The sequence below is a fragment of the Microcaecilia unicolor genome, chromosome 6 (assembly GCF_901765095.1).
Source record: "Microcaecilia unicolor chromosome 6, aMicUni1.1, whole genome shotgun sequence".
Classification (NCBI taxonomy): domain Eukaryota; kingdom Metazoa; phylum Chordata; class Amphibia; order Gymnophiona; family Siphonopidae; genus Microcaecilia; species Microcaecilia unicolor.
This window is the reverse complement of record NC_044036.1, coordinates 266277107-266304682: the sequence shown is the minus strand read 5'-3', so window position 1 is coordinate 266304682 and position 27576 is coordinate 266277107. Positions and strand designations below refer to the sequence as shown.

The 27576-nt window shown below is 40.9% G+C and overlaps 1 protein-coding gene across 5 annotated transcripts in view; it reads left to right on the top strand.

The window, feature by feature from the left end:
* The window catches only part of DENND1A (DENN domain containing 1A), a 1150393-nt gene that overhangs the window by 577355 nt on the left and 545462 nt on the right, over positions 1 to 27576 (top strand). For all 5 annotated transcript variants that reach the window (XM_030207362.1, XM_030207365.1, XM_030207363.1 and 2 more), the window contains exon 11: positions 3863 to 3908. In XM_030207362.1, coding sequence (XP_030063222.1) covers positions 3863 to 3908 — 46 coding nt within the window. The remainder of the gene's footprint in view (positions 1 to 3862; positions 3909 to 27576) is intronic.

Below are 27576 nucleotides of genomic sequence, written 5' to 3'. Positions count from 1 at the left end.
CAGATGGCGTTCTGTTTGATTAATAGGACAATCACAACGTAGTGGGCAATGTGCCCTAACTTCGTGGTTCATTTCCATTATTTCATATTAAACACATAAGAACCATTCTGACCCCTAAGGCAGGCATTTGTACGCCGCAACACAGTCCATGTCGGGTCATTTTCAGATTAAAGGACGACCGTTATCTCTATCCTGAAGGCCCAGTGTTGCTTTTTTTCTGTTTCTATTTATGCTTGTATGCAGTTTTTACCCTCTCTTCTGTGACTGTGTAAACATAAGCACTATAAAATTTACCATTGTACCCAGACCCTGTCGTCTGTGTACATGTATCTGGAAAGAAATTAAGGGGCCCTTTTACTAAAGGGTTCCCGTATGGAAACCTGGAACTACCACTGGCCCAACACGGGTGCCAACGGTAGTTCTACCGCCAGCGTGCACCATTTCAGGCACTAGTGGAAATATTGAAAAAATATTTCCGAGGGGATTACCCGGTGGTAATTGGGCAACATCGCGTGCTGCCCATTTAGTGAAGGAGCCCAGACCACCATCACAGTGGGTGGTGTTAAGTGTTTCCTCCCAAAATGGCCTTGCAGGAAGTGCGAACTTACTGCATGGCCATTTCATTTTTGGCTATTTTCACCTGCTGTGGTAAAAGGGGCCCTGGCGCATGGCAAAAATGTTTGCTGCTGCTAGCGCAGGGCTCCCTTCACCACATCTTAGTAAAAGGGCCCCTAAATGCTTACACATCACTTTTTTTGTGTTGGACTGGATTGGATTAAGACTTTATGAGAATGCTGGATTTATTTCTAATATAGCATTGGTGTCCAGTTGGAGCACACTGTTAAATCACTTTCTGTAGAGTAGTGGTGATTATTATTATTATTTCAGACATGCTTTTTTTGAGGTAAACAGGTGTAGCATCTTTTTTTATCATGAATTTAAATGTGTTTAATAACAAATTCCAAAAGGAAACATAAAATTAGGGCATGGAGTGAGTAAGTTTACATATTGCTCTACATTTCTTGCAAGTTGGTGAACCTTTCTGTTCTCTAGCTGCAACTGAATATAGTTTTCATACAGAATAGTTATACTGTTCTTACCCATTCACCTGATTATGCTTGTTAGATCGCATAGCTGTTTATAAGACCTCAAAAGCCTCATATCCCCGCAGTTGATTTCACTAGTTCTGAGATTTTTAATTAAACACATTATTCTTTTTGTCCACTTCTTGATTAACTGTGGAAAATTGAAAGATTGACACGATACTGTTAATTAAATTTAACAGATCTGAGTTTTTATGTAACCTGGCTGACAGGCTGCACTTCTGGTCTGGACATATTAATAAATGGCCAGTTTTCTGGAATCCTGCACCCTTCCTGCTTCCTTTCATTATGCTAGCCAAGATTTCACAAAATGAGACATGTGTAGTCTTAAAACTTCCTGCCGGCGTTCAGACTTTGTATTTTTGACATTGAAGCTGTCGTGTTCCTGAAGCTACTTAATTAGAAACACATTCATTTCAATGTGTACCAGAGAAGACTTGGACAGCAGAGCCAGTCACATAGTGAAGTAGGAACATTTGTGCGGCTTGCAGCCAGACTATTGGTTTACTCTTTTGAACAACGTAGGGCATTTCATTATCTCTCAAAAATAACCGCGAAGAACGAATGCTCAGCAGAAAATTATTTGCTACATATATTACACAAGCAGTAGCACGTGTTTGGTTCATATTTTCTGTAAATTCTATTATCTTTACTTCCTTTTTCTAATTGCATATTTCTTCAAAGTTTATTACCCTTTGACTCGTTAATGTAGTACTTGAACTTGGTTGTAACATTAACCTTTTAGGAGTTCTCAGCTATCCTGAATGATGATAAACTAGTCAAGATTATGTAAGTTGTACAAAAGTGTTTATTTTAGGAAGACTGAGATGAGACTGTATCCTTCCCTGAAGCTGCATGAAGCAACCTAATGTTCCCAGCTTTGTATGACTCTCAACATTGGGTTGTTCCATCTAACGGTTTTTTTTTTTTGCAGTTGGTAGGTAGTCTTGTGTTAAATGGTGATAGACTTGTATTGTCACTGAAATACATACGGTAAGTGGTATTGAATACTGAAAATGCTACTTTATGGTTATGGTGTTTAAATTTTTTGAATGACATTTTTGTGTTTTGACTGATTCCTTGTATTGTTAAATTTTGAGTAATATACCTTGACCAAATTCAGATATGGTGAAAAAGAAATATGTAAATAAAGATCCTTAATATTTTACAAATTAATTTCTATTAGACAGTGTTTAACAGATGAATCACTTATGTTGGAACTAATGGACCTATGTCAATGCTGTTATCAAAAAGGCATCATATAGAGCCTGAAACAAATCAGATGCTAGTATCTGGGAGTTGGTATTTGTAACCAGGTACTATATTGGCAGAGCCCCCCCACCAAAAAAAAATAGCTAGATTCGCATAAGTTAGAGAACCTCTGAAGCATGGTAAAACATAGTGCACACAATTAGAATGCATAAGTACATAAGTATTGCCATACTGGGACAGACCAAAGGTCCATCAAGCCCAGCATCCTTTTCCAACAGTGGCCAAACCAGGTCACAAATACCTGGCAAGATCCCAAAAAAGTAAAAAATACTTTATACTGCTTATCCCAGAAATAGTGGATTTTCTACGTCCAATTTAATAATGGTCTATAGACTTTTCCTTTAGGAAGCCGTCCAAACCTTTTTAAAACTCTGCTAAGCTAACCACCTTTACCACATTCTCTGGCAACGAATTCCAGAGTTTAATTACACATTGAGTGAAGAAAAAGTTTCTCCGATTCATTTTAAATTTAAATGCGCTAAAGACATTTGCCAACTCATTGAAATTAAAGGGAGATCTTGTTAGTCTAAAGTTATTTTATTAAAAGGGTTAAACAGTAATTTCATTTTGTAAAGGTGAAGAGTGCTCCCTATTGCCTGCTCGACTATGATTATAAGAGATGAAATGTAATGAAAATATAGTGCTAATGACTTTCTTGAATAGTATTGCTGTTAACATGCTTTTATTCAAGGTGATTTTAGCTTTTACTTGTGTAGGTTTTCATTCTCGTATTGTATACTTCTTGTAACCTGGATCAAGTCAATTAGCCATCTGTTGCCTCAGGTACAAACTTAGGGCCCTGTTTACTAAGCATCGTTATAGGCGCATTAATATTTTTAACGTGCGTTAACCATGTACGTGCCTACAATATCCCTATAGGCATCTATATGGTTAGCGCACAAGCTAAGTGTAGGTGCGTTAAAAACACTAATGCACTTTAGTAAACAGAGCCCTTAGGGCTCTATTTAGGAAGTTGCATTATAGGCACATTAGTGTTTTTAATACGTGTTAATCATGTATGCGTCTACAATATCCCTATAGGTGCCTACATGGTTAGCACACGCGCTAATTGCAGGCATGTTAAAAATGCTAATGTGCCTTAGTAAACAGGGCCCTTATATTGCGAACCCTCTAGGAACAGGAAAATACTTATTGTACCTGAATATAACTTGCCCTCGGCTACCACTGCAAAAGGTATGAGCCAAATCCCAAAATTTAAAAAGTAACAATTTTAGAAAAGGCATTACTTATGCACAGGCAGCAATAGGAAAGGTTGCAATAACGTATTTACTGCGGTTTAGTAAAAGGGCCCCTAAATATATTTATAAAAGGCTCTGTATTTACAAATTCCTAATGTCTTTTAATAGAATCTGTGTTTATATATATGGAGTTAATGAAAGAAAAACTACATTTATGCATTAAGAATGGTTTGGAAATGTTAAATTCCAAAAATAAAATTTGATTGTTCTGCTTGTTTCTTTTCATAGTGCTCCGATGCCCTTCCTTATAGGAGTACACGCAAGTTTAATGGAGGTAATTTTGGTGCCATAATTCCTCAGTATAATTTATTTGTTATGGATTTCATCAAGTACTTATTTTTTTAATATATTGTAAATATTTTAATAATTTTTCCCTGAAAAATTATTGTTTACTTATATCTTTCAGTTTCTTTAAATATCTTAGGATATTGATATTGCCATTTGAGATTAATTTTATACTTCAGCTAGTAAATTTATTGTGTGCATCTACAAAATGAAACCATGTAATATGAGTTTCTGAACCATAGCCAACTTTCTGCTGGGGGTGAGGAAGGAATATGAATAGGTCTTCAAGGAAACACCATGGAGGCATATTTTCAAAGCACTTAGCCTTCCAACGTTCCATAGGTTTCTATGGAACGTTGGAAGGCTAAGTGCTTTGAAAATGAGCCCCGATCATGTGTCACCCAGTAGAACAGTGTTTCCCCAAGTCCAGTCCTGGAGTACCCCTTGCCAGTCAGGCTTTCAGGATATCCACAATGAATATGAATGAACTTGATTTGCATACACTGCCTCTATTATAAGCAAATCTCTTTCATTCATATTCATTGTGGATATCCTGAAAACCTGACTGGCAAGGGATACTCTAGGACTGGACTTGGGAAACACTATAGCAGAACATAGCTAATGAGAGCCTCCCAATGGTACATCCCTGGGCACAGCTCAAGCAAACAGCCCATCCAGGAGTTACTTCTGCATGCTACGTTTAATTTTAACCTTTTTGGTTTACACCAGGTTCGCGGTTTTTAAGTTCTGTTATACTTGTAAATGGTTTTTAAAGCATAGATTAAGAAAAATGTGGAGGTTTGTGAACAAATCAGTAGATACCTCCATGTAAAACAACATAATAGTCTGCAGATTTTTGCATGCTTCCTCCAGAAGTTGGGGACATTTTATACATATTTCAAATTTGGAGAGTATATTTCTATTTCTTACATTTTTAAGTGAATAAGTATGCTATTCTTGTTCCAATAATAGATTCGCAAGTGTGGTCTTTTTAAAGTAGAGGAGTGGCCTAGTGGTTAGGGTGGTGGACTTTGGTCCTGGGGAACTGAGGAACTGAGTTCGATTCCCACTTCAGGCACAGGCAGCTCCTTGTGACTCTGGGCAAGTCACTCAACCCTCCATTGCCCCATGCAAGCCGCATTGAGCCTGCCATGAGTGGGAAAGCGCGGGGTACAAATGTAACAAAAAAAATGTTAGGGATCATAGGAAGTATTCTTATGTTGTTATGAAGGCATGTGAAGGGCAATTACACAACTAGGTGCTTGTGGTTAGGCACACATTTGCTTGTGTATATGCCCCAAAATGTGGCACTTTTACAAAGGCGTAGTAAGTTCTATGCACGTGCCAAAATGAGACTACCACCAGGCTAGCATGCCCTCCTGGCGGTAATTTTGGATTTGGTGTGCGCCCATACCTCCAGGATAAATTATTTTATTTCCTACTGTGTGCGGCGTTTCCGGCATTAATCGGCACCTGACATGCGCCGATCAGTCACCACACATGTAGCGCATGAGCCCTTACTGCTAGATCAATGGGTGGTGTTAAGGGCTCAGGCTATAAATAGGCGCGCGTGGCTTTCAGTTTTACCATGGGCCCTTTTCCCGGCCTGTTGAAAAAAAGCCCTTTTTCCCAGACACAGTAAAAACTGGCTAGGCGCGTAAGAAAACCACATGCCTATTCTACCGCAGGCCACTTGTTGCCGCAGTTTAGTAAAAGGATCCCTTAGTGCGTTAGGGCCCTAAGCGCAGTTCTGTAAGAGTTTTGTAAGTGCTGTAGCATGCAAATACCAAGGGGGTGTACACATGGGTGAAGCACGGGAGGGCATGGGCAGAGATCCCAGATACAGGTGTAACTCACAGAATACTGTAAGTTACACACACCCTTACCCATTTAGGCCCCCACACTTGCACCAGATCTTTGGGTGGTGTAATTGCAGGCACCTAAATCTGTGGTACATCGATATCAGGTTGTCCTAGTATACTATAACAGAATATGGGTGCCCAGGTGCCCTTAAAGAATACGTTCTCATAGCATGGCATCAGGATGCCCCCAGTGAGGCCTCAGTTATAGAATTGCCATCTTAATCTTGACTTCTTATACTCAATGTGTTCATTCAGTGACAAGATGTGCAAGGATCGATGACTGCAATTCAACATAATATACATGAAGGCGTAATACCTGCATTAAGTGACCTGTGACTCAGCAGTTTAATGATTTATAAAAACAATTAAAAATGTATGATTGATGAGTCTATGAAGAGATTTGTTCCATAAAATTAAATGTATATAGTTATCTCACACATTGTAAGTAAAGGCCTTTGAGTACTGTTAGTATGCATGTCATTTTCCCTTCATTTTCTGTGTTCTTATCTAGATAAGAAAGTAAGATGTGCCCTGAAGACCTGACCTTTGCATACACACAAACAAAAACACAAACAGGAAAGGTGACAAGAAAGATCCAATGCAAATGGTATGATGCAACAATTTATTATAGATATCAATGAATCATCATAGTATCAATGACTCAACATGAGCTGTGTTTTGGCCATAAGGCCTGGTTCAGGAGTCTACAAATAAAAATTTAAATATATATTCATATACATAAGCAAATAAACATAAAATATAATAAAAACAATGTTAAAAAGTTATTTTTATAATTATAGAATGTCCAAAGTATAAATAAATAATCATAAAATGAAACATAAATCATCCACATTAATACTGTAAGAGACTTAAATAAAATAATCTTAAATAATTTGAATAAAAATCTTGAACATTATAGGTGAAATAAATATACTGCCAAATGAAATGCATTTATACCAATACCAAATGTCTCACTTGATCTGACTATCCTTGCCAAAAAAATTTAAATTACTTTTTGGGCGAGGATATTTACATCAAGTGAGACTATTAGTATGTATGTATTTCATTTGACAGTTTCATTCTTTATTTCACCTACAGTGTTCAAGATTTTTCTTCAAATTGTTTAAGATTGTTATTTTATTTAAGTCTCCTAGGCCCTGTTTACTAAGCCACACTATAGGCGCGCTAGCGTTTTTAGTACATGCTAATGCTAGAGATGCTTACACACCTTAGTAAACTGGGCCCCTGTAGTATTAATATGGATGATTTATGTTTTATTTTATGATTATTTATTTATTCATACTTTGGACATTCTATAAACAATATTTTTATAAATGTTTTTATCATATTTTATATGTTTATTTGCTTGGGTATATTAATATATATTTGTATTTTTGTTTGTGGACTCCTGAGGCAGGCCTTACACAGCTCATGTGGAGTCATTGGTATCTATGGCGAGTCATTGATGTATACGGTGGGTTGTTGCACCGCATCATTTGCTTTGGGACTTTCTTGTCACCTTTGCTGTTTGTATTTGAGAACAAGGCCCAGCATCCTGGCTCAGATCTCTAGGAAATACCTAGCAGATCCCAAACAGCAGATCAAGTTCTTACAACTCCCTCTTGGGGATGAGCAGTAGATTTCCAGAGTGTACTTGGCTAATAATTCTTTGTTTTTTACACTATGAGTCTGTCCAAACTTTATGGTTATACTAGTGGAACCCAGCCCATTTCCTCAACAATGAAACGGGCCCTAGGAAGGCTGTCTTGTAAGTGATTGTTTTGTCTCTCCCCTGCTGTCCCCTCCCCTCCATGTCCAGCGATTCTTCCCTCCCCTCCCCGTCCAACGATTCTCCTCTTCCCTGCCCTCCCATCTGTGTCCCGCAATTCTCTTCTCTCCTGTCCTCTCCTCTACTCCCATCCCATCCATGTCCATCGATTCTGCTCTGCTCTGCCCTCCCCTCGATGTTCCGCGATTCTCTCTTCCTTTGTACCTCATCGTTTTCTGGCTTGCCTGGCTGGCTTCCCTTCCGTTGGTAACATCCTGACGTCAGCTCTCCTCCAGCGTTCCCTTTCCTCTCGCTGTTCCACCCTCTGACGTCATTATGTTTTGATGCGAGGGCGGGGCAGAGAGGGGGAATGGAACGCTGGATGCTGGCTGATGTCATGAGATGTTACGAACCCAGGCAGCCAGACAGTGATGGAACGTTGGAGGTGCAAATTATTATAGGATCTGTTAAATCAATGTGTGTGTTTCTGGTAAATGTTGCATGTATATTAAGAACTCTTCCTCTCGCTCTCTGTCTCTCTGTCTGTCTCTCTATATATTTATATATATTCATATGCATCTTATGTATGTTTTATGGGAGAATGGGCATATCCATTATAGTTTATAAAGTCTTATCCATGAAGTCCCTTTGTGACCATTTATGAATAAAATGAAATAATCATTTCAAAGAGTTACATGGAAAACAACTTGATAATTCCATATCTTATATTTAAAACATAACTCATCTAAAGAATGTAATAGAAAAGGTGTTTGAGTTGAAGCCTAGCAGATATTTTAATGAGGATTAGCACCTTTTGAATAGTGTCTTCAGTCAACACCTATGTGTGACTGTCCAAGGGAAGCTCTGGCATATTACTAGCTGTTGAAAGTATAGCAGCACATGTGGTTTTCTAGGGGCTTAATGCTGACTCTCATTCTCGGCTATAACTCATTCTCTTTTTGAGCAGGAATTTTAAAGAACCTCTACCAGATGTCCATCTGTGCTTGAAAGATTAGTAATAAAAATATTTTAAAAATTTCAAAATACAAGCTTTCAGGAAAGAAGAAAAACCGCTTTGAGGGAATCAAATTGTCAGAAAAAAACACACAAAAACGATGGTTCTTTATAATAAAGATTGTTGGCATTGTGTATTGCCTATAAAAATAAACCCAACCTGTTATCAGCATCGTGGTTGTAAAGTAACAGCCAGAATTCATGGGGCAAGTTTAAAGTATAGTCTAGGAAGATAATCATTTTGTAACTGAACTTAAATTGATCTTCATCATACTGGAGATCAAGCAATAGAGGGACTAAGCCAAATTTGAGTGCAGAAAATGTGCTTACAGTTGCTCTGTATAGTAAATTTTACTTTTCACTTTAGAGCTAGGAAGTGACTGCTCTCTTTAATGCAGAAAAGTTTAGTTAGAAACAGTAGAAAATAAGGTCCCTTTTACTAAGCTGTTTCAAACGGCACATTCCCAGACAGGAACAGAGAGGGGCCGCTGCTGCCCAGGCTTACTGGACCACAAGACAGACCCCTGAGTAGGTTCTGGGGAGGGTCAGGCTCTGTGGTGGGCGGGGGTGGGGGCAAAGATCAGAATATAGGGAGACATTTGGAATTTTTGACCAGTGGGGAGGGGAGAGGAGGGAGATCCAGAACAAGGGGTAACCTTGGGGGTGTTGGGAGGTTTGTACTGCCACACTAGAACTCCATATATTTATCTCAGATTTATGTCTGTACTGCATGAACTTTGGTTTTATCATGAACTGATAATGATTGTGACTGTTGAGCAGACTAGGACTGTTCAGGTTTTTATCTGCCATTATCTACTTTGCTATCTGCTATGTCACTGCATCTAATGTGGTTCCCATGTTATAAATGCAGATCCTGCAAAAAGTTATCATACTTTAGTAAAAGGACCCCGTAGTTTTCTGATAACTTCTGCAGTTATGTGCCCAAATGTAACTTGCTTTGAGCTACCACTGACAAGAGACTTGGGCTAAATCCAAGATCTTTTCCCTTTCCTTCCCTTCCTTTATGTAGATGTCAATGCTTAGTGACTAGATTCTGCAATTATTAAGTGAATGGTGGAGGGCAGTCATGTAACTTCCTTGTACTGTGACTGAACATTGCCTGTTACTGCTAGAAATGACATTTCCTACCATAGATGAAGACATGCATGTGTTGTACATTTGAATGTTTGTTTCTAGATTGAATTTCACTAGAGGCGTGTACAATATAAAGTGGAGGTTTTCTGTCTGACATTAGGATAGAAATATGGATCCATTTACGTGCTCTACAAAAGCAGTGCTTGATTACTTTATAGTTCTGTTCACAGTGGGGTGTGAAAGCATACATCCCTCAAAAAGCTTTCTACTATTTATGAGCTAATAAAGGGCAGCTAAATTTCTGCACAGACACTAGTCATTAGGCTCGTTATGGGAGATGCATTCAGCACCCTTACCTCCCAGTCCTTCATTTCCCTCTTTCACCCCTCATAACACATATGTCATATCATAGGACATTAGCCTGATTACTACTAAGTTAATAAATGTCCCTTTAGAGAACCTCTCTCTCTCTTCTTTTGCATTCTTAGTACTTTAAATAGGCTTTTTTCCTTTTTTCCCTTTTTTTTTTAAAATTTGTAGGGAGGGGGAATGGAAGGTTTAGTGACTCCAGCTTGAAGTCTGAAGTCTGAGATTTGAAATTGAATTCAGTGAGCAGCAAAGACTAAAGGACCACTCAACCCCTGGACAAAGCCACTTCTGTTTTGTAGCAGACATATTAAAGGCAAATTCTCATGCCCAGTGTTCAAAGTAGCTTATTGTCCAGCCAGGTAAAAGTGCCTGTCTGTCTACACAATAAGCCACCTAGAATTGTGAGCATAAAGGTTTCTCTTTGTATGGAAGATCTCACAGTTACAACACTTAAGGAAGTTTCTCCCACAATTTAAGCATGAGCTGATTTTTTTTTGGGGGGGGGAGGGGGGAGGTTGTTTTTTATTATTATCATTTTTATTTTAGGCTTCATGTTTAGGAATTCTTGCTTTGTTTCTTACTTTTATTACTCCACATTTATTTTTGTTGTTGTTAGGATTTTGTGGAAATGTTGTGATGCATGGAACAAGTTTAGTAGATCTGAGATGTGCATCGGGGTCTCTCTTAAAAGGTATAATGATTTTCATAACCTTGTTTATATTTTTATTTTCTGTCTCTACTTTTGCTGGTTAGCTCCTCTGCTTATGCAGCAGCAGTTCTCCAATTACACGGGTGTGATTAGAAATAATTGCAAATGCTGTAAAAGCCAGGAACAGACTGCATTTGTATGGTTTGATGATTCAAGTAGCTTTAAATGCAGAGAGAATGAAGAAATCTTGCTACTTGCTTGGTGCGCTCAGGTTGTGAGTGAATCGGTGCGATTACTTGATTTTCAAGCCTCTGTGCTGACTCGCTCTCGAACATCACAAATTTCCTATAAACCATTGTTATCACTTTCATCAAAATGGCAGTAAGTTACAAAGTAAAAACAGCTACCTAATAAAATCCGCCGCCCACTGCTTCATAGCAGACCTCACATCCCACTTAAACTACATGCTTCAACGAGGTCTCTTCTGTAAGGAAAATGGCAACATACTATTCACCCCAATACCAAAAGATACCAAGAAAAAATTAACGAAATCACTAACTACCGCCCAGTAGCATCTATCCCACTGGTAGTCAAACTGATGGAAAGCATGGTAACCAAACAACTTACTGATTACATAAACAAATTCACAATACTACATGAATCACAATCAGGATTTTGCCCCCTCCATAGCACTGAAACAGTACTAATTACTCTCCTATCCAAATTCAAGCAGGAAATAGCAACTGGTAAAAGCATACTTCTCCTCCAATTCGACATGTCTAGCTCGTTTGACATGGTAAACCATAAAATACTACTAAGACTCCTAGATTACTTCAGGATTGGTGGAAATATACTTAGTTGGATCAAGGGTTTCCTAACCACTAGAACATATTTTTCTTCACCCAACGCATAATTAAACTCTGGAATTCGTTGCCGGAGAACGTGGTGAAGGCGGTTAGCTTGGCAGAGTTTTAAAAAGGGTTGGACGGTTTCCTAAAGGACAAGTCCATAAACCGCTACTAAATGGACTTGGGAAAAATCAACATTTCCGGGAATAACATGTATAGAATGTTTGTACGTTTGGGAAGCTTGCCAGGTGCCTTTGGCCTGGATTGGCCGCTGTCGTGGACAGGATGCTGGGCTCGATGGACCCTTGGTCTTTTCCTAGTGTGGCATTACTTATGTACTTATATCAAGTGAAATCAAGCTCAAATATATCACCACCGTGGAAAGTGGACTGCGGAGTACCTCAAGGATCAGCACTATCACTGATCCTTTTCAACCTAATGATGACCCCACTAGCCAAGTCCTTATCCAAACAAGGCCTTAACCCTTTCATCTATGCAGACGATGTCACAATATACATACCTTACAAGCATGATCTGACAGAAATCACCAACGAAATCAAGCTCAGCTTGAACATCATGGACTCATGGGCAAATGCATTTCAATTAAAACTCAACACAGAAAAAACACACTGTCTTATCCTCTCATCCCAATACAACACAAACAAACCCACAAACATAAACACACCAGATTACACCCTCCCTATCTCAGACAGCCTGAAAATTCTCGGTGTTACAGTCGACCGTAACCTCACACTAGAGAACCAAGTGAAATCTACAACAAAGAAAATGTTCCACTCAATTTGGAAACTCAAACGTGTGAAACCATTCTTCCCGAGGGAAACATTTCGCAACTTGAGACAATCAATGGTACTAAGCCATGCTGACTACTGCAATGGAATTTATGCGGGTTGCAAAGAACAAATCATAAAGAAACTTCAGACCGCTCAAAACACAGCAGCCAGGCTTATATTTGGGAAAAAGCGATTCGAAAGTGCCAAACCCCTCCGAAAAAAACTGCATTGGCTCCCAATCAAAGAACATATTGCTTTCAAAATCTGCACCATGGTTCATAAAATTATCCACGGCGAAGCCCCAGGATACATGACAGACCTCATAGACCTACCAACCAGAAACACAACAGGATCAACACGAACATACCTAAATCTCCACTACCCAAGCTGCAAAGGTCTCAAATACAAATCAACTTATGCATCCAGCTTCTCATACATAAGCACACAACTATGGAATGCACTACCAAAAGCTGTGAAAACAACATATGACCACCTAAACTTCCGGAAATCACTAAAAACTGACCTGTTCAAAAAGGCATACCCTACCGACCCAACTTAAATGCCTGAACCCTGCAACACAATGAAACCAAAGATCATAATGGACATAAAATACGGAGGAAGTGACGTCAGCGAAGCGAATGGCTGCTTAAACGCTGAGCTCCAAGGCACCCGCGGCTAGAAAGCAATCTCCTTCTCCCCCACGGTGGCGAATTGATAGCCAACAGAGTTATCAGAGATACCCAGATAGTGGCAAGGAAAAATTCAGGATGCAGGCGAACGGAGGAGCGGTAAATCTTACGCAATTCGCGTTTGAAGGCAGTGCGACGCAGAAAAAAAAAATGGCGGAACAGCCGGCACTGACCGCGTGCACACAAGACACGGCGCCAGAACTATTCACCTCTCAAGAACAAACAGATAGGTTGGGAGAAATCCTACCCGAGTTACGGGACTGGCTGCAGGAAATAAGATCTGATCTGAAGGTGGTTCGGGAGGAACTCACGAACCTGGGGGCCAGCTTGCGAGGAGAAATCGCGGAGATTGGCCAAAGAGTAGAAGAAGTAGAAACGCGAATGGAAGACCATACGGAGGCTCTGACAGCAGTTGAATTGCAAATCTCTGATATTAGTTTGGGGCAACAACAAATTAATGACAAGCTTGAGGACTTAGAAAACAGGAGTAGGCGCTGCAACCTCCGTTTTCGAGGCCTACCAGAGACTCCTGCCTACCGTGAGGCTGAGAATGTGATACAAAAAGTGGCTAGTGCGCTACTATTGACGGATGGAACCGAGGTGAGCCCAGAGGACATCAAACTGGAAAGGGCACACAGGGCGCTGGGCCCGACAAGACAGAATCTGCCCAAAGATATCATCGTGTGCTTTCGAGAATATGGGATGAAGGAGAAAGTGTTACAAGCAGCTCGCAAAAGCACAGAGTTTAAATGGGACACCCACCGCATAGAGGTATATCAAGATCTGGCAGCGGCGACATTAAAGCGGAGAGCTGAATTGAAACCGGTCACAGCGAAGCTACGAGAGATGGACATACGCTATAAATGGAGACATCCTTTTGCACTGGTGTTTTATAAAGAAGGCAAAATGCAGCAGATTCGAACGAGAGCAGAGGCACAGCAACTGTTCCCAGAGGGGCTGGCCGAGTTCCCACCAAGTGCAGGAGGAAAAAGAGGCCACTCGGGAGGGAGGGCCACCCAGCCAAAATGGCAGCGAGCAGGACGCAACAGGCTGCAGAGACAACAATCAGCAAACCGTTTGACTTGAGATTCCCGGGGCTGGAGCAAGCAATCTTAGCGATTGGAGAATACAGCCCCCATGGCGTGCTGAGAGGACTGAAAAGATGATTGAGTGGTATCAAAAAGAGGGGTATATAGAGATGTGGGGGGGGAGGGATTGAGATGCTTAAAGTATTGATTTTACATGTATATAGTTGAAGTTATGTATCAATGCTAGAAAAGAACGACAATAGGGTGTGGAGGAGCCACTTCCTTCACGGGTAGCACCTAGCAACTAGAAGAAGAAGGGTGCTTAAAATGTATGAAGAGGAGGGGGTGGGGGGAGGGGAGGGAAAAGGGGGAGGGGGGAGGGTGGGAGGAGCAGACAGATATGATATAATCAAACGAAGGGAGACCCCGTGGGGAAGGCCAGAGGAAGCCTGGATGTACGAACAATATAAAAGCAAATGCCATGGCTCTTAACTGTGTAACGTTGAATGTGAGAGGGCTTAACTCCCCGCAGAAACGCAACCAGATGTTTAGAGAAATGCTGCGTTTGAAGGCAGATGTTGTGTTCCTCCAGGAGACGCACTTGAAGCGCGGGCATGAAAAATTGGTCAAACATAAACGATATCCCCTAATATACTATGCATCTAATATTGCAGGAACCAAAAGCAAAGGGGTCCTAATAGCGCTTTCCAGTGCGTGCCCATGGAGTGTGAACGAAGTGATACGGGACCCCGGGGGAAGGTACTTGATTCTGGTGGCCTCAATGCTAAATGTGCAGTACACTTTGATGAATGTGTACGCTCCCAATGAAGACCAAGGGGGGTTCATAAAAGAAATAGAGGGAATAATTAGGAGGAGAGCAAAGGGCCTTCTATTGATTGGAGGCGACTTTAATGTCACCTTAAATCCGAGCGTAGATAACTCAGGGGGGACAGCAGGCTATGCCCAAAGGGATAGAGATGCAATGAATGAATGGATGGCCCGCGAGGGCCTTGTGGATATGTGGAGGGAAATCCATGGGACTGAAAGGGACTATACATACTTCTCCCCTAAGCATAAAACGTACTCACGCATAGATTACTGGTTGGGGGAGGAAACCTTTCGAGGCAAAATTTATAGGACTAAGATTGAGCCTTGCTCCTGGTCAGATCACTGCTCGGTCAGCATAGAGCTAAGCCTTATAAGAGAGAAGAGGGGCCACAGGAATTGGCGTATGAATGAAGCACTTTTGTTAGACCCTCAGCATGCAAGTGCAGTGGAGAAATGTATTGAGGAATACATCCGGTTGAATGACAATGGAGAAGCACGACCGGTGAGTGTATGGGAAGGTATGAAAGCGGTGGTGCGAGGGCATATCATTGCGCTGCAATCTCATGTAGATAAGGAAAGGAAACAGGGAGAGGCCACACTGCGGCAGCAACTAGACAATCTGGTAAAGGCACATAAGGCAGACCCCAGGGATAATGAGCGAGAGAGACAGATACAACAAATACGTAGACAACTAAATGAGACCCAACTAGCGGAAATAGCAGCTCAGTTACAAGCAGCGCAGCAGGAGCACTTTGAGTTCGGGAACAAGGCTAGCAGGTTATTGGCCCGTAAACTGCAAAAACGAGCACAACGTAACTCTATAGCTGCTATAAAGTCGGAGGGTGGAGAGATGTGCACCTCCACAGGGGCTATACAACACGCTTTTTGGGAATACTATGGCCAGCTTTATGAGAGGGAGCAAACTGCAAATAGGGAAGAGCAGGAAGAGTATATAAAGGACCTGGGCTTACAGGGGGTTTCAGAGAAGGACCGGGATGACATTTCAGCGCAAATAACAATAGAAGAAGTGGAAGAGGCGATAACAGGGATGCCTACACATAAGGCTCCAGGCCCAGATGGCTTCCCAATCAGATTCTATAAGATGTTTAAGAAATGGCTTGCCCCCCTGCTACTGCGGGCGATTGGGTCCTTCGACGAGGAACATTCACTGCCATACTCTTGGAGAGTGGCAGAGGTAGTACTGATCTTGAAGCCAGGGAAGGACCCGCAGAAGTGCGCGTCGTACCGACCCATATCCCTGCTAAATAATGACTACAAAATCTTTACTAAAATTTTGGCCAATCGATTGGGAGGGATAATGCCTCGTGTGGTCCATCAGGATCAAGCGGGGTTTATTGAGGGACGTCAAGGCAGTGACAATATAAGAACCCTGATGCATGTGATCCAACAGATTGAGGAGGAGGGGAGCCCAGCCCTGCTGCTGTCGATAGACGCAGAGAAGGCCTTTGACCGGGTGGACTGGGCCTTCCTGCAGTCTTTGATAGGGAGGATGGGCATGGGTGAGAGATTTGACAAGTGGATAAATCTTATATATGATAAACCTCTAGCCCTACTTAAGATCAATGGGGGGTTAACCGAGCCGGTCCAATTGTATAGAGGCACGAGACAGGGGTGTGCTCTGTCTCCCTTGCTGTTTGCATTGTCGATAGAACCACTGGCCAGGAAAATTAGAGAACAGGTTGATATTAGAGGGGTGGTTCGGGGTTCCCGTGAGCAGAAAATAATGCTTTTCGCAGACGATATCTTATTGACAGTTTCGAACCCGGTGCTGTCATTGCAGAAGGTGATGGAGATATTTGAACAATATGGGAGGATGTCAGGATTTAAGATAAATATGACAAAATCTGAGATTCTAAACCTGTCAGTAGACCAGGATGATATGAGAGAGATACAACAGCGTTACCCATTTGTATGGGCACAAAACTCTATTAGATATCTGGGAGTGCAGATAACAGCAAAAATAGATCAGCTATATCAGGCAAACTACCCCCAAAAAAGTAAAGAACTATTTCTGGAACTAGATAGATGGGAAGCCAGGACAGTGTCATGGTCGGGTCGAATTAATGCAATAAAAATGATTATACTACCCAAGTTATTATACATGTTCATGGCCTTACCGGTGCCTATTCCGCGTTCCTTTTTCCAGCAACTGCATAGAAAAGTATTTGCCTACATCTGGAAAAAGAAACCACCAAGAATCCGTAGGAGAGCAATGCACCACCCCCCAGCATTAGGAGGGATGGGTGTCCCTGATTTTTTCCTATACTATCAAGCAGCCCAATTAAAAATTTTGGCTGAATGGCAGCCCAGTAATAACAAGAAATGGCTCCACTGGGAAAGGGCATGGATGGGCACTAAATATTTAGGCAATGTGTTATGGGGACCGAAACAACAGATCCTGACAGCTCTTCGCAAGGTGCCGGTAGGACTAGCTCATCTGCTTAACACGTGGCTACAAGTTAGAAATAGAGTGTTCCCAGAGAGGCAATATTTCTTACAAACGGCTATAAGTGATGCCCCGGGTTTTTCTTTGGGGACGGAGGAAAAGACCTATCAAATGTGGGCCCGCAAAGGGCTATATAGGTTGGGTCAGTTATGGGATGAGAATGCGGTAAAAGATTTTGAGATAGTGAAGGAGGAATATGACTTATCCCCCAGGGACCTCGTGTACTATCACTGTGTGAGAGACTATATTCAGAGGAAAGCAAGGGATGAGCTGGAGCTGGCGGAGACGGGCTTAGAGCGGGCGATAAGGGTAGGAGGAGGGAAGGGATGTATAACTAGACTCTATAAGGCTCTTCTGCTCATGGGCTCCCCGATTGACTTTTATACAGACAGATGGGAGAAAACGTTACAAAAGAATTTCCCTACAGGCTGGTGGGCTAATAGCTTCAGGTTCCTGGTGCGCTCATCAATCACTCAGCCGATGATTGAAAGTGGGTACAAGATATTGTTTTGGTGGTACTATACGCCCCTACGCCTCCACAAGATCTATCCAAAGATATCTAAGGACTGCTGGCGCGAATGTGGGGGGCAGGGATCCTTTTTACACATCTGGTGGGAGTGTCCCAAGGTACGTGCCTTTTGGGAACAAATTATAGCTATAGTCAATGAACTGGGCACAGGGGGCTATACACGCCAGATAGAATACTGCCTATTGCATGCCCGCCCACAAAAAACTAGAGTACAAGAACATAAGCTTATTGTTCAGATATTTGCTGCGGCCAAAATGCAGCTGGCAAGGGCTTGGAAGACACGGGAAACTCCACCCTTGCAAAGAGTGGGATATAAAGTAGAATATATATACCAAATGGCAAAACTGACTGCGATGAGGAAGGGTTTACTAGGGATGTTTCAGAAAACATGGGGCCCATACGAGGAGAAACGTGAGAAAATCTGGCTCCGGGGGGGAGGGGATAGTAATGGGGGCGAGGAAGGGAGGGAGGGAATGATGGAATAATAGTAAAGAAGGAATTATATTGTGTTGATAAAGTTGGTTGTGGGATGTTTTCTAATAGTAAGTTATTCCGTATGTGTCTGTTCGATCAGTGATGTTTCCACATTGATGTAAAATTTCCATAAAATCTTTAATAAAATATGGTTAAAAAAAAAAAAAATAATGGACATAAAATACCTCTTCCTCTCCACAGTTCCCTAATGTGTCTGTTACACATGAACCTCATTCTACCACAATATCACTTCGTATTTGTTCATACCGGAATTGGCGAACGCCTTTACGGTACTATGTAAGCCACATTGAGCCTGCAAATAGGTGGGAAAATGTGAGATACAAATGTAATAAATAAGTAAATAAACAAGATTATTTACAAAATAAGTTGATAGTATTTAGAGAAATTAGAACAAAAGCCACTGTAATGGCTTTAGATAGGTATAACTATAAATCCTTCAGTTTTCAAGCCAGTATCTCAGCTCTGTATTTTTTCTGCTGTAAAATGATAAATGACCTTCAACTACTAGTCAAATCCATAAAAAAAGATCTGTTCCCCTTCCCCCTGCCCCACAAATGGGTAGCAGTATAGCTCAGCGTATGAGTCTGTCTATTACATTAATTTGTGGAGCTAAGCAAGGCCTTTTTTTCTGGGATACAGATTACAGGCCACTTGTGATTCTGCATACCAGGGCTGTTAGTGTTCCATACACCACCATACCATTCTCTGTTTCTTTTGTAGCTTCATTCAAAAAATTCCTACTTAGAACCTAATCATTAAAAGTGATCATGAGAAAAAGTGGAAGAAGATCTTGCCTGTTGCAGCTAAGAGAAGCTTCTCCTGTCTTCTTGCTTCCTTGCTCAATATGTCTTTCATTCTTGAGCCACCATACATACCAAATGCTAAAGGCTCAATATCACTGATGCCACCTTTCAAATGCTGTCAGATGCTAATAGTGGCATCACAGTTGACACACAGCATGTGTGTGGTGACAGAAGCATTGGGTCCTAGTGTTCCACAGATGCATCACCTTGAGAGGGCATCATGACTTTGGAGGCCAGTGGGGTTGCTTCAATTAGCACTATGTTTAGCTATTCCTTACCATCTGAACAGACTGCTGGAGGCAGCAAATGTTTGACACCAGAACTTCTTAAATTGCAGCATAGCATAGCATAGACCTGATTTGTGCCTTAGATCACATATTGCATAATCACAAGGATTCTTTCACAGGCCTTGATATTATTCACAACGTTTTATCCCATCTAGCAGACTTCTCATGAAGTCTGTTGGATCTTTAGCACATACTGCGTTAGCCTATTTTTGCTCTGTTAAGCATGCATTAGTACTTAATGCAGCTTAGTAAAAGGACCCCTTAGATTGAAAATGTTCAGTTTATAGGGAAATATCTAGCATATCTGAATATAACTCGCATTGTGTTACTATTGAGAAGCCATGAGCTAATCCAAATTAATAATTCCTTAGCATTCTCACCAGACCAGTCTAGAATCTGTGGATTATATCAGTCGTTTAGTAGATGGATACAGAGCTGTGTGAGTCTTGCCTTAAGGGCACTGTACATCCTTAGCTACACAGTATTTCTCTGTCTCCAGCAGATAATGGATGGACTGTGTAGCTTCTGGACTGGTTACTGAGGCAGCTCCTGTCCTGGTTGAAAAACTGGGCATCAATTGAGCAGAGAGGTACCTAAGTTAAGGTGTAAGCGCCATTAAAAAAAAAAAGTACTTGGAGCAGGGATGATACTTGGAGGAGTCTAAGTTCTTCCCCTTCCCATTGTTCTTTGCTGTTTTCTTCTTTTCCCCTAAAAGGGATTTAGCTAATTGGATGGAAAGTTGTTTCCTCACCTCAAAACATTAGAAGAGTTTCAAACACTGTAGTGTTTGTTCAGGCAACCCTGACCATTTATGGGAGAGCACACTTACTTTGTGAATATGATGACTGTTATTGAGTACAGAACCCAATCTAACTATAGTGCTGTAGTAGCGTATGCAGAGGTCGTTCTAGAGACATACAACCAATACAAAATTTGGGCCTGGCTCAGTTACAAGGAACATTTGAGGGATCAAATGGAGTAGCACTCTCAAATTCTTGGGCTTGCACAGGATATCTATTTATAGTTGAAGGAAATGACTCATGATAGGCATACCTGGGTTTTTCAAAGAGCCACTATATTCAGTGGTTCAGTATGGAGAGCATTGATGCAAGATGTGTGTTGGCATTATAATCAGGCTGCATATGCTGCTTCAGATTGCCACTTTATGCAACTTGTAGTGTGTGTGCAGGCAGTCATTCTACCTTGAGACAGTGGCGTAGCCAAGGGTGGGCTTGGGTGGGCCTGGGTTTAGGCCCAACCAGTGGCAGCATACCTATGATGTGGCTGGCAGGGATCCCCAAGCCCCACCAGCTGAAAACTCCCAACAAGTGTCCCTCCTGCATACCTTGTAAGTAGCAGATCTTCGCCTGCAGTGAGCAGTGACATACATACTGCTCAAACCGGCCCCACAGCCTTCCCTCTGATGTATTTCTGCCTAGGTGGAAACAGGTAGTTGCATCAGAGGGAAGGGTGTGGGGCCAACATGAGCAGTGTGTATTAGTTGCTGCTGGTGAAAATCTGCTATTTAAAAGGTATACAGGAGAGGGGGGATGTTTGAGAGACCATATGGCATGCAGGCGAGAGAGGGAGAGACCAAATCACCTGTGGGACGGGGCGAGGGTCTTCTGCCCACCCATCTTGGGCCCAGGCCCACCCAAAATTGGGTGTCTGGCTACGCCCCTGCCTTGAGATCTCTTAGAAAATCTTATGACAGACCTGGCTTGCAACAATAATACATATTTACCAATGCATTGTCCCTGGCACTAGTTGGTAATATGCAGCTCAGGATCAAAAGGGTTTTTTTAATGCCTTTTTAAAATAATACAGTTTTGAATTTTTTTGAAAATACAAGCATTATTCACTTGAAAAAAAAGAGAAAATAATGCATAAACCCCTCATTTTGTAATAGGTTGCATAAAGTTAGGTGCCTATTGCATGTGTAAGTTATAGAATACAAACACATATGCACATGACTGGTACAGTTACTTTTGTAAATGCTAGCCATGCATTCAATGGCATTCTATAACTTATGTGCACAGCAGCCTTAATGCATAAATGCAGGGGAGCATTCACAGGGGAAGAAGCATTGATGGGGGCAGGAGTGTCCGTTTATGTTCGTAATTTCTAGAATGCTATAAGTTATGCACTAAAGTGCTACGTTTAGACATGCACATTTATGACTGCTATTGACATAGTGTAAGTAGGCATGCTTTAAATGTAGATGCACCTTAAACGTAGGTGCGTAGATGCTGACTTACACTAGTATTCTATAAGAACATTTATGTGTATAAGTGCTCTTTTAGAATAGGCTCACATTCCTTGTAATTTGGGTGCCTAACTTGTAGCACTTAGTTATAGAATTGCTCCCAAAGTGTAACATAAAAATTTAATCTTAAAAGATGAAATTATAAGAAAATGTAATATAACAGTTTTCAACAGATCACTAAAAATGAGAGACAGTAACACACACAAAGGAGCAAACTTGGCAAATATAAATCCAATACTTAAAGAAATAGCATAGCACTAAGACTGACTCCTATGATCAATATTTAAAGGTGATTTTTGCTGTAGCAACTATCCACTGATCCTCAGGGCTTTGATATCGGATGATGACATTTTATTACTCAAAAATGATTTTAACTGTGAAGAGTTGAAAAACACATGTTTAAGGCCATTGTAGTTTATAATACACTTGCAAGGAACCCTTATAAAAACAAAGTTGCCCTGATTTGTAATACTTGTGACTTTATGAAGAGGAACTGTATCCTCATATTTTGTGTGACCCTAGTCATATCTGGAAAAAACCTACACTGTAATATCAAGAAATAACACTTGTTGAAATTTAAAGAACAATTTTAGAATATGGTCTCTCAGCCTTTGATTAAATTTCCACTATCAGTGTAGCCAGTTCACTTGGGGTCCAATACTCTATCAGACTTCAAAGAAATCTGACTATTTGCAGAGATATTAAACAAAGCCCATTGTTCAGACTTAGTTTCTGTTTACAGATAATATAATAAAGATATGTAATAGATTCTAGCAAACTTGGAGCAATTTTCAACACTTCTGTCAGACCGATCATGGACCGACTTTGACACGATCTCATTAAATGAAATCTCACACTGGCTCGGAAAATACGCCAAATCACAATGCAAATTAGACATCTGCCCTAACAGTCTAATAAGATCCGCACCCAAACAATTCAAAACAGACCTCACGAACCACATAAATTACAGGCTTCAAAATGGACTCTTTCCCATGAATAAAGGAAACATCCTACTCACTCTACTACCGAAAGATGCCAAAAAAAAAAGCACAATGGACCTAACCAACTACCGACCAGTAGCATCTATTCCACTCGTGATGAAACAACTTACTGAATACCTAAATAAACACTCAATTCTACACGAGTCTCAATCAGGATTTTGTTGAATCACAGCACCGAGACTGTACTAGTGTCCGCAATGAACTCATTCAAACAAGCAATTGCAACCAGCAACAATATCCTCCTCCTACAATTCGACATGTCCAGCACCTTTGACATGGTTAATCATGATATACTAATACATATACTAGAATACTTCGGAGTAGGAGGCACAGTTCTCAAGTGGTTCAAAGGGTTCCTGACCACAAGATCATACCAAGTAACAACGAATGCGGACAAATTACCCCCATGGATACCTGAGTGTGGAGTCCCCCAGGGATCCCCTCTATCACCAACATTACTATTCAACCTAATGATGATACCTCTAGCCAAACTACTAGCCAATCAAAACCTCAACCCTTACATTTATGCAGATGATGTCACAATTTACATCCCATTCAAACATGATCTAATTGAAATCACCAACGAGATCAAACAAAGCCTCCAAATAATGCACACTTGGGCAGATGCAGTTCAACTAAAACTTAATGCTGAAAAAACACAATGTCTTGTACTCACCTCACAACATAACATAAAAAAAACTTCTCCACCATAAGCACACCATACTGTTCTCTTCCTGTCTCACAAAACTTGAAAATTCTTGGAGTCACCATTGACCGAAACCTCACTCTTGACACCCACATGAAAAACACGACGAAAAAGATGTTCTACACCATGTGGAAACTCAAAAGAGTAAAACCTTTCTTCCCAAGACACATCTTCCGTACCCTGGTACAGTCAATGGTAATAAGTCACCTGGATTACTGCAATGCACTGTACGCCGGGTGCAAAGAACAGACAATCAAAAAACTCCAAACTGCCCAGAATACGGCCGCCAGACTCATATTTGGAAAAACTAAATAAGAAAGTACAAAACCCCTAAAAGAGAAACTTCACTGGCTCCCACTTAAGGAACGCATTGCATTCAAGATCTGCACGATTGTACACAAAATCATCCACGCAGACGCCCCAATCTACATGCTAAACCTTGTGGACCTCCCTCCCAGAAACGCCACAAGATCATCCTGCAAATTCCTCAACCTACACTATCCCAGCTGCAAAGGACTCAAATACAAGCTAATGCATGCCACTACCTTCTCATACATGAGCACATAGCTATGGAATGCGTTACCTACAGACTTGAAAGCAATCAAGGAAACAACTATCTTTTGAAGATCTCTGAAGACATTCTTCTTCAACAAGGCCTACAATGAGAACCTATAGCCTCACTAAGGCAACTCACCAACCCACTCAATTAAGAACGCCCACCTTCTATTTCTACCCTAATCGCACTCTTCCTCTTCCTTTTTCCCTTCCACAATAGCTACACATTACTAATTGTATCTGATATCCTGAAATGAAAATGTTACCAAATCTATGTAAGCCACATTGAGCCTGCAAATAGGTGGGGGAATGTGGGATACAAATGCAATAAATAATAATAATAATAATAATAATACTGAATAAACAGTAACCAAGGGGAAGTAGACCAGGAAATTAATAAATCTTAAGTTCTTATTCCTTAAAGAGTTTTCCATCAACTACAATTTCCTATGCAAAATCATATTTTCTTTAACCAAAATAGATTTATTTTGCTCCAGCTTTTTATATTGTTGCCCAGTTGAAGTGATCTCTTTCATCTTCCAGCTGCTCCTCATGAGATCCTAAGTCCTTGAATTGCAACATTAAAGTCTGCTGAGAATGATCAGTCACCACCTATAATATTTTCAGATTTATCTTCTGAAAGTATGTCCACAGTTGTAAGGAGATCATCAAATTTACTCACAGCACCTGCAAGAATATCAACAGAGACAACCAGGCCCTCAGGTATTTATTTATTATTAGGTAACAAAACAGACACTGAAGCCAAAAGTATAGTCCCCTCTACTCTGCAAGAAGAGTCCCAAATCAGTGCATTAGGCTGCGCTTTATGTAGCTGCACTGCAGCCCCCACTTCCTTGCAACTGGATCAGGTGGGCCTCTCCTTTCTTCTTGGCTAAAAGATAGTTCTGAGGCCAAAGGAGATGCTTGGGTTCCTTCTACTGGTGCAGTCTCCGAAGCTGTGCAGGAATTGACCCCAGAAATCGCAAAATTATCAAGAAGGCCTCTCTCTACCACCGTTGAGGAAATAGCCACAGCAGTGTGAGACCTGCCTTTCCTCTTCCCCATAATTGAGAAAGCAATGAAAAAAGAACAGATGACGACTTGGAGCTCGACTCTTGACGTCTGCCATCTTACTGCACCCCCATCTCTTATTTTATATTTTTTTCATACCTTTCATTCAAAAAATACAAAGACCAGGAGACAATGAAATTCCATGGCAGTCCATTTAAAACAAATAGGAGGAAATATTTTTCACTCAAAGAATAGTTAAGCTCTGGAACTCATTTTCTGGAGGATGTGGTAACGGTAGTTAGTGTATCTAGGTTTAAAAAAGGTTTTGACAAGTTCCTGGAGCAAAAGTCCATAATGGCCTGCTATTGAGATGGACATGGGGGAAGCCATTACTTGCCCTGGGATTATGTGGAATGGTGCTACTAATTGTGTTTCTGCCAGGTACATGTGACCTGGATTGGCCACTGCTAGAAGCAGGATATTGGGCTGAATGGACCATTGGTCTGACCCAGTATGTGTGTTCTTATGTTCTAAGCATATGATAAGCATTGCCATGTGCACATCACTAATACATTGAGAAATGATTTAGGATTATGGTTGTTTTTTAAACATAGAATAAACTCAGCAAAACTCTCACCATAAATGTAATAATAAAATGTGCTTATGTAAGTTGAAATTGATTTAATGCACCCCTTGACGTTTGTGCTTAATAATTCTCAACATCAATTTTTGTGCTCCTGTCAAGAAAAAATAAATATCTATATTTTTCATATTCACATAAATTCAAAAAATAAATTTTAACTGCAACACTTATCTTAAATGTGTCTTTTGTTTCCATTCTTCTATTGTCGGCATACTGTACAGGTCCTGGCATGGACCATGTTTTGCTTAGCTTCGTCAGAGGAATTATTTCATCTGTAACAGTGCTGAGCTAAACTCTATAAGGAAGAAATATAAGCAAGAATTAAAAAAATAAATAAATCTATTTTTAAAAGGTCACAAATTCAGGGATCCTTTTACAAAGCTACGGGAAAAAGGGCCCTGCACTAATGGCGGGGGATGTTTTTCCTGCATGCCAGGGCCCTTTTTACCGCAGCAGGTAAAAAGACCCCAAGCACACATGGCCATGGCATGTGGCGGGGAGCCCTTACTGCCACCCATTGAGGTGGCAATAAGGGCTCCCGCAGTAACCCGGCGGTAACTGGGCACCGAACGATGATGCCCGGCTACTGCTGGGTTACAGCCGTGCAAGCCATTTCTGGGGATTTTCTTTTTCCTCCGGAAATTGCGCACGCTTGGGGCAGGACTGCCGCCGCCAGCTGTGTTTGGCCAGCGGTAGTCCCGGAAAAGCAAGCGGTAAATAGTAGCTGCTTACCTGTAACGGTAGTTTTCCTTGGACAGTAGATCTTCTAGCCACACAAGTGAATTATATCATGCAGATGTGACCAACCTGGCATTCTATAAGCATACGCTCTAAATTTTTGAAACTAAGCATGCTCAAGAATTCTCGCCCAAATATACTGTATAAATACAGTGTCTCAATGCAGTAATCCATAGTTTAATGAACATAGCGAAGGACACATAGGGAGGCTGGGAGGGATAGTATGGCTAGAAGATCTACTGTCCACGAAAAACTGCCGTTACAAGTAAGTAATTAATTTCTGTTTTTCCATAGACAAGATCTTCTAGCCACACAAGTGAAGACTCACTGGCATACACAGGTAACAGTATTACATACAATGTGTAATTAATAATGCATATAGCAGTGAAGAACAAAAATTTGTTACCTGTGGCAGGAGGAGGTGGATAGGTGTATTCAAGTTGCCTCATGAAGTATAGTCTGGCCAAAGGTAGAATCAGTAAGTGATGGAACATCCAGACAGTAATGTTTGGTAAATGTATGCACCGACGACCACATTGCTGTTAGACAAATATCCAACAGAGGCGCCTTGTGAAGAAAAGCAGAGCAGCTATAGCTCTCAGTTTATAAGCCGTGACATGAGGAATATTTTTGAATTGTTGAACTGTAGAATCCTTATAACAAAATTGAATACAACTAGCAATATATCTTGATAGAGTTCTTTTAGAAACTGGTTGATTTTTCAAACTATGCTATAAAAATAATTGAGAAGGTCTGTTTGGCAACATTGTACGCTGCAAATAAATAGAAAAGTGCTTTTGTACAGTCTAGATTATGAAGACAAGCATGGGTTGGTGACTGGTGAAGAGGTGGATGAAAAGTTGGCAATAAAATAGATTCATATGAAACGGTGAAACGATGTGTGTAATATGTTTTTCATTGCTGAAATCTATTCCGAGATGAATAGTATGGCAGCTTTTTATAATTTAGTTTATTTGGGTGATGTTTGTCTTGCTCTAAAGTATCAAGTGTTGTACAGTCTTCCTTGTGACCTTCAATTAGCTCCTTAATCTTTTTTTCCAAACAAAAATATCTCCTGAACAAGGAGCGCCTACTACCTTTTCATAAACATCCTCACCGAAGGCTGATGCTCTTAACCAGGCTAGACGTCTGGCTGCAATTGCAGTTGCTGCTGCTCTGTCGCTTGGATCACATGATTGGAAAGGTCTTCTAAAT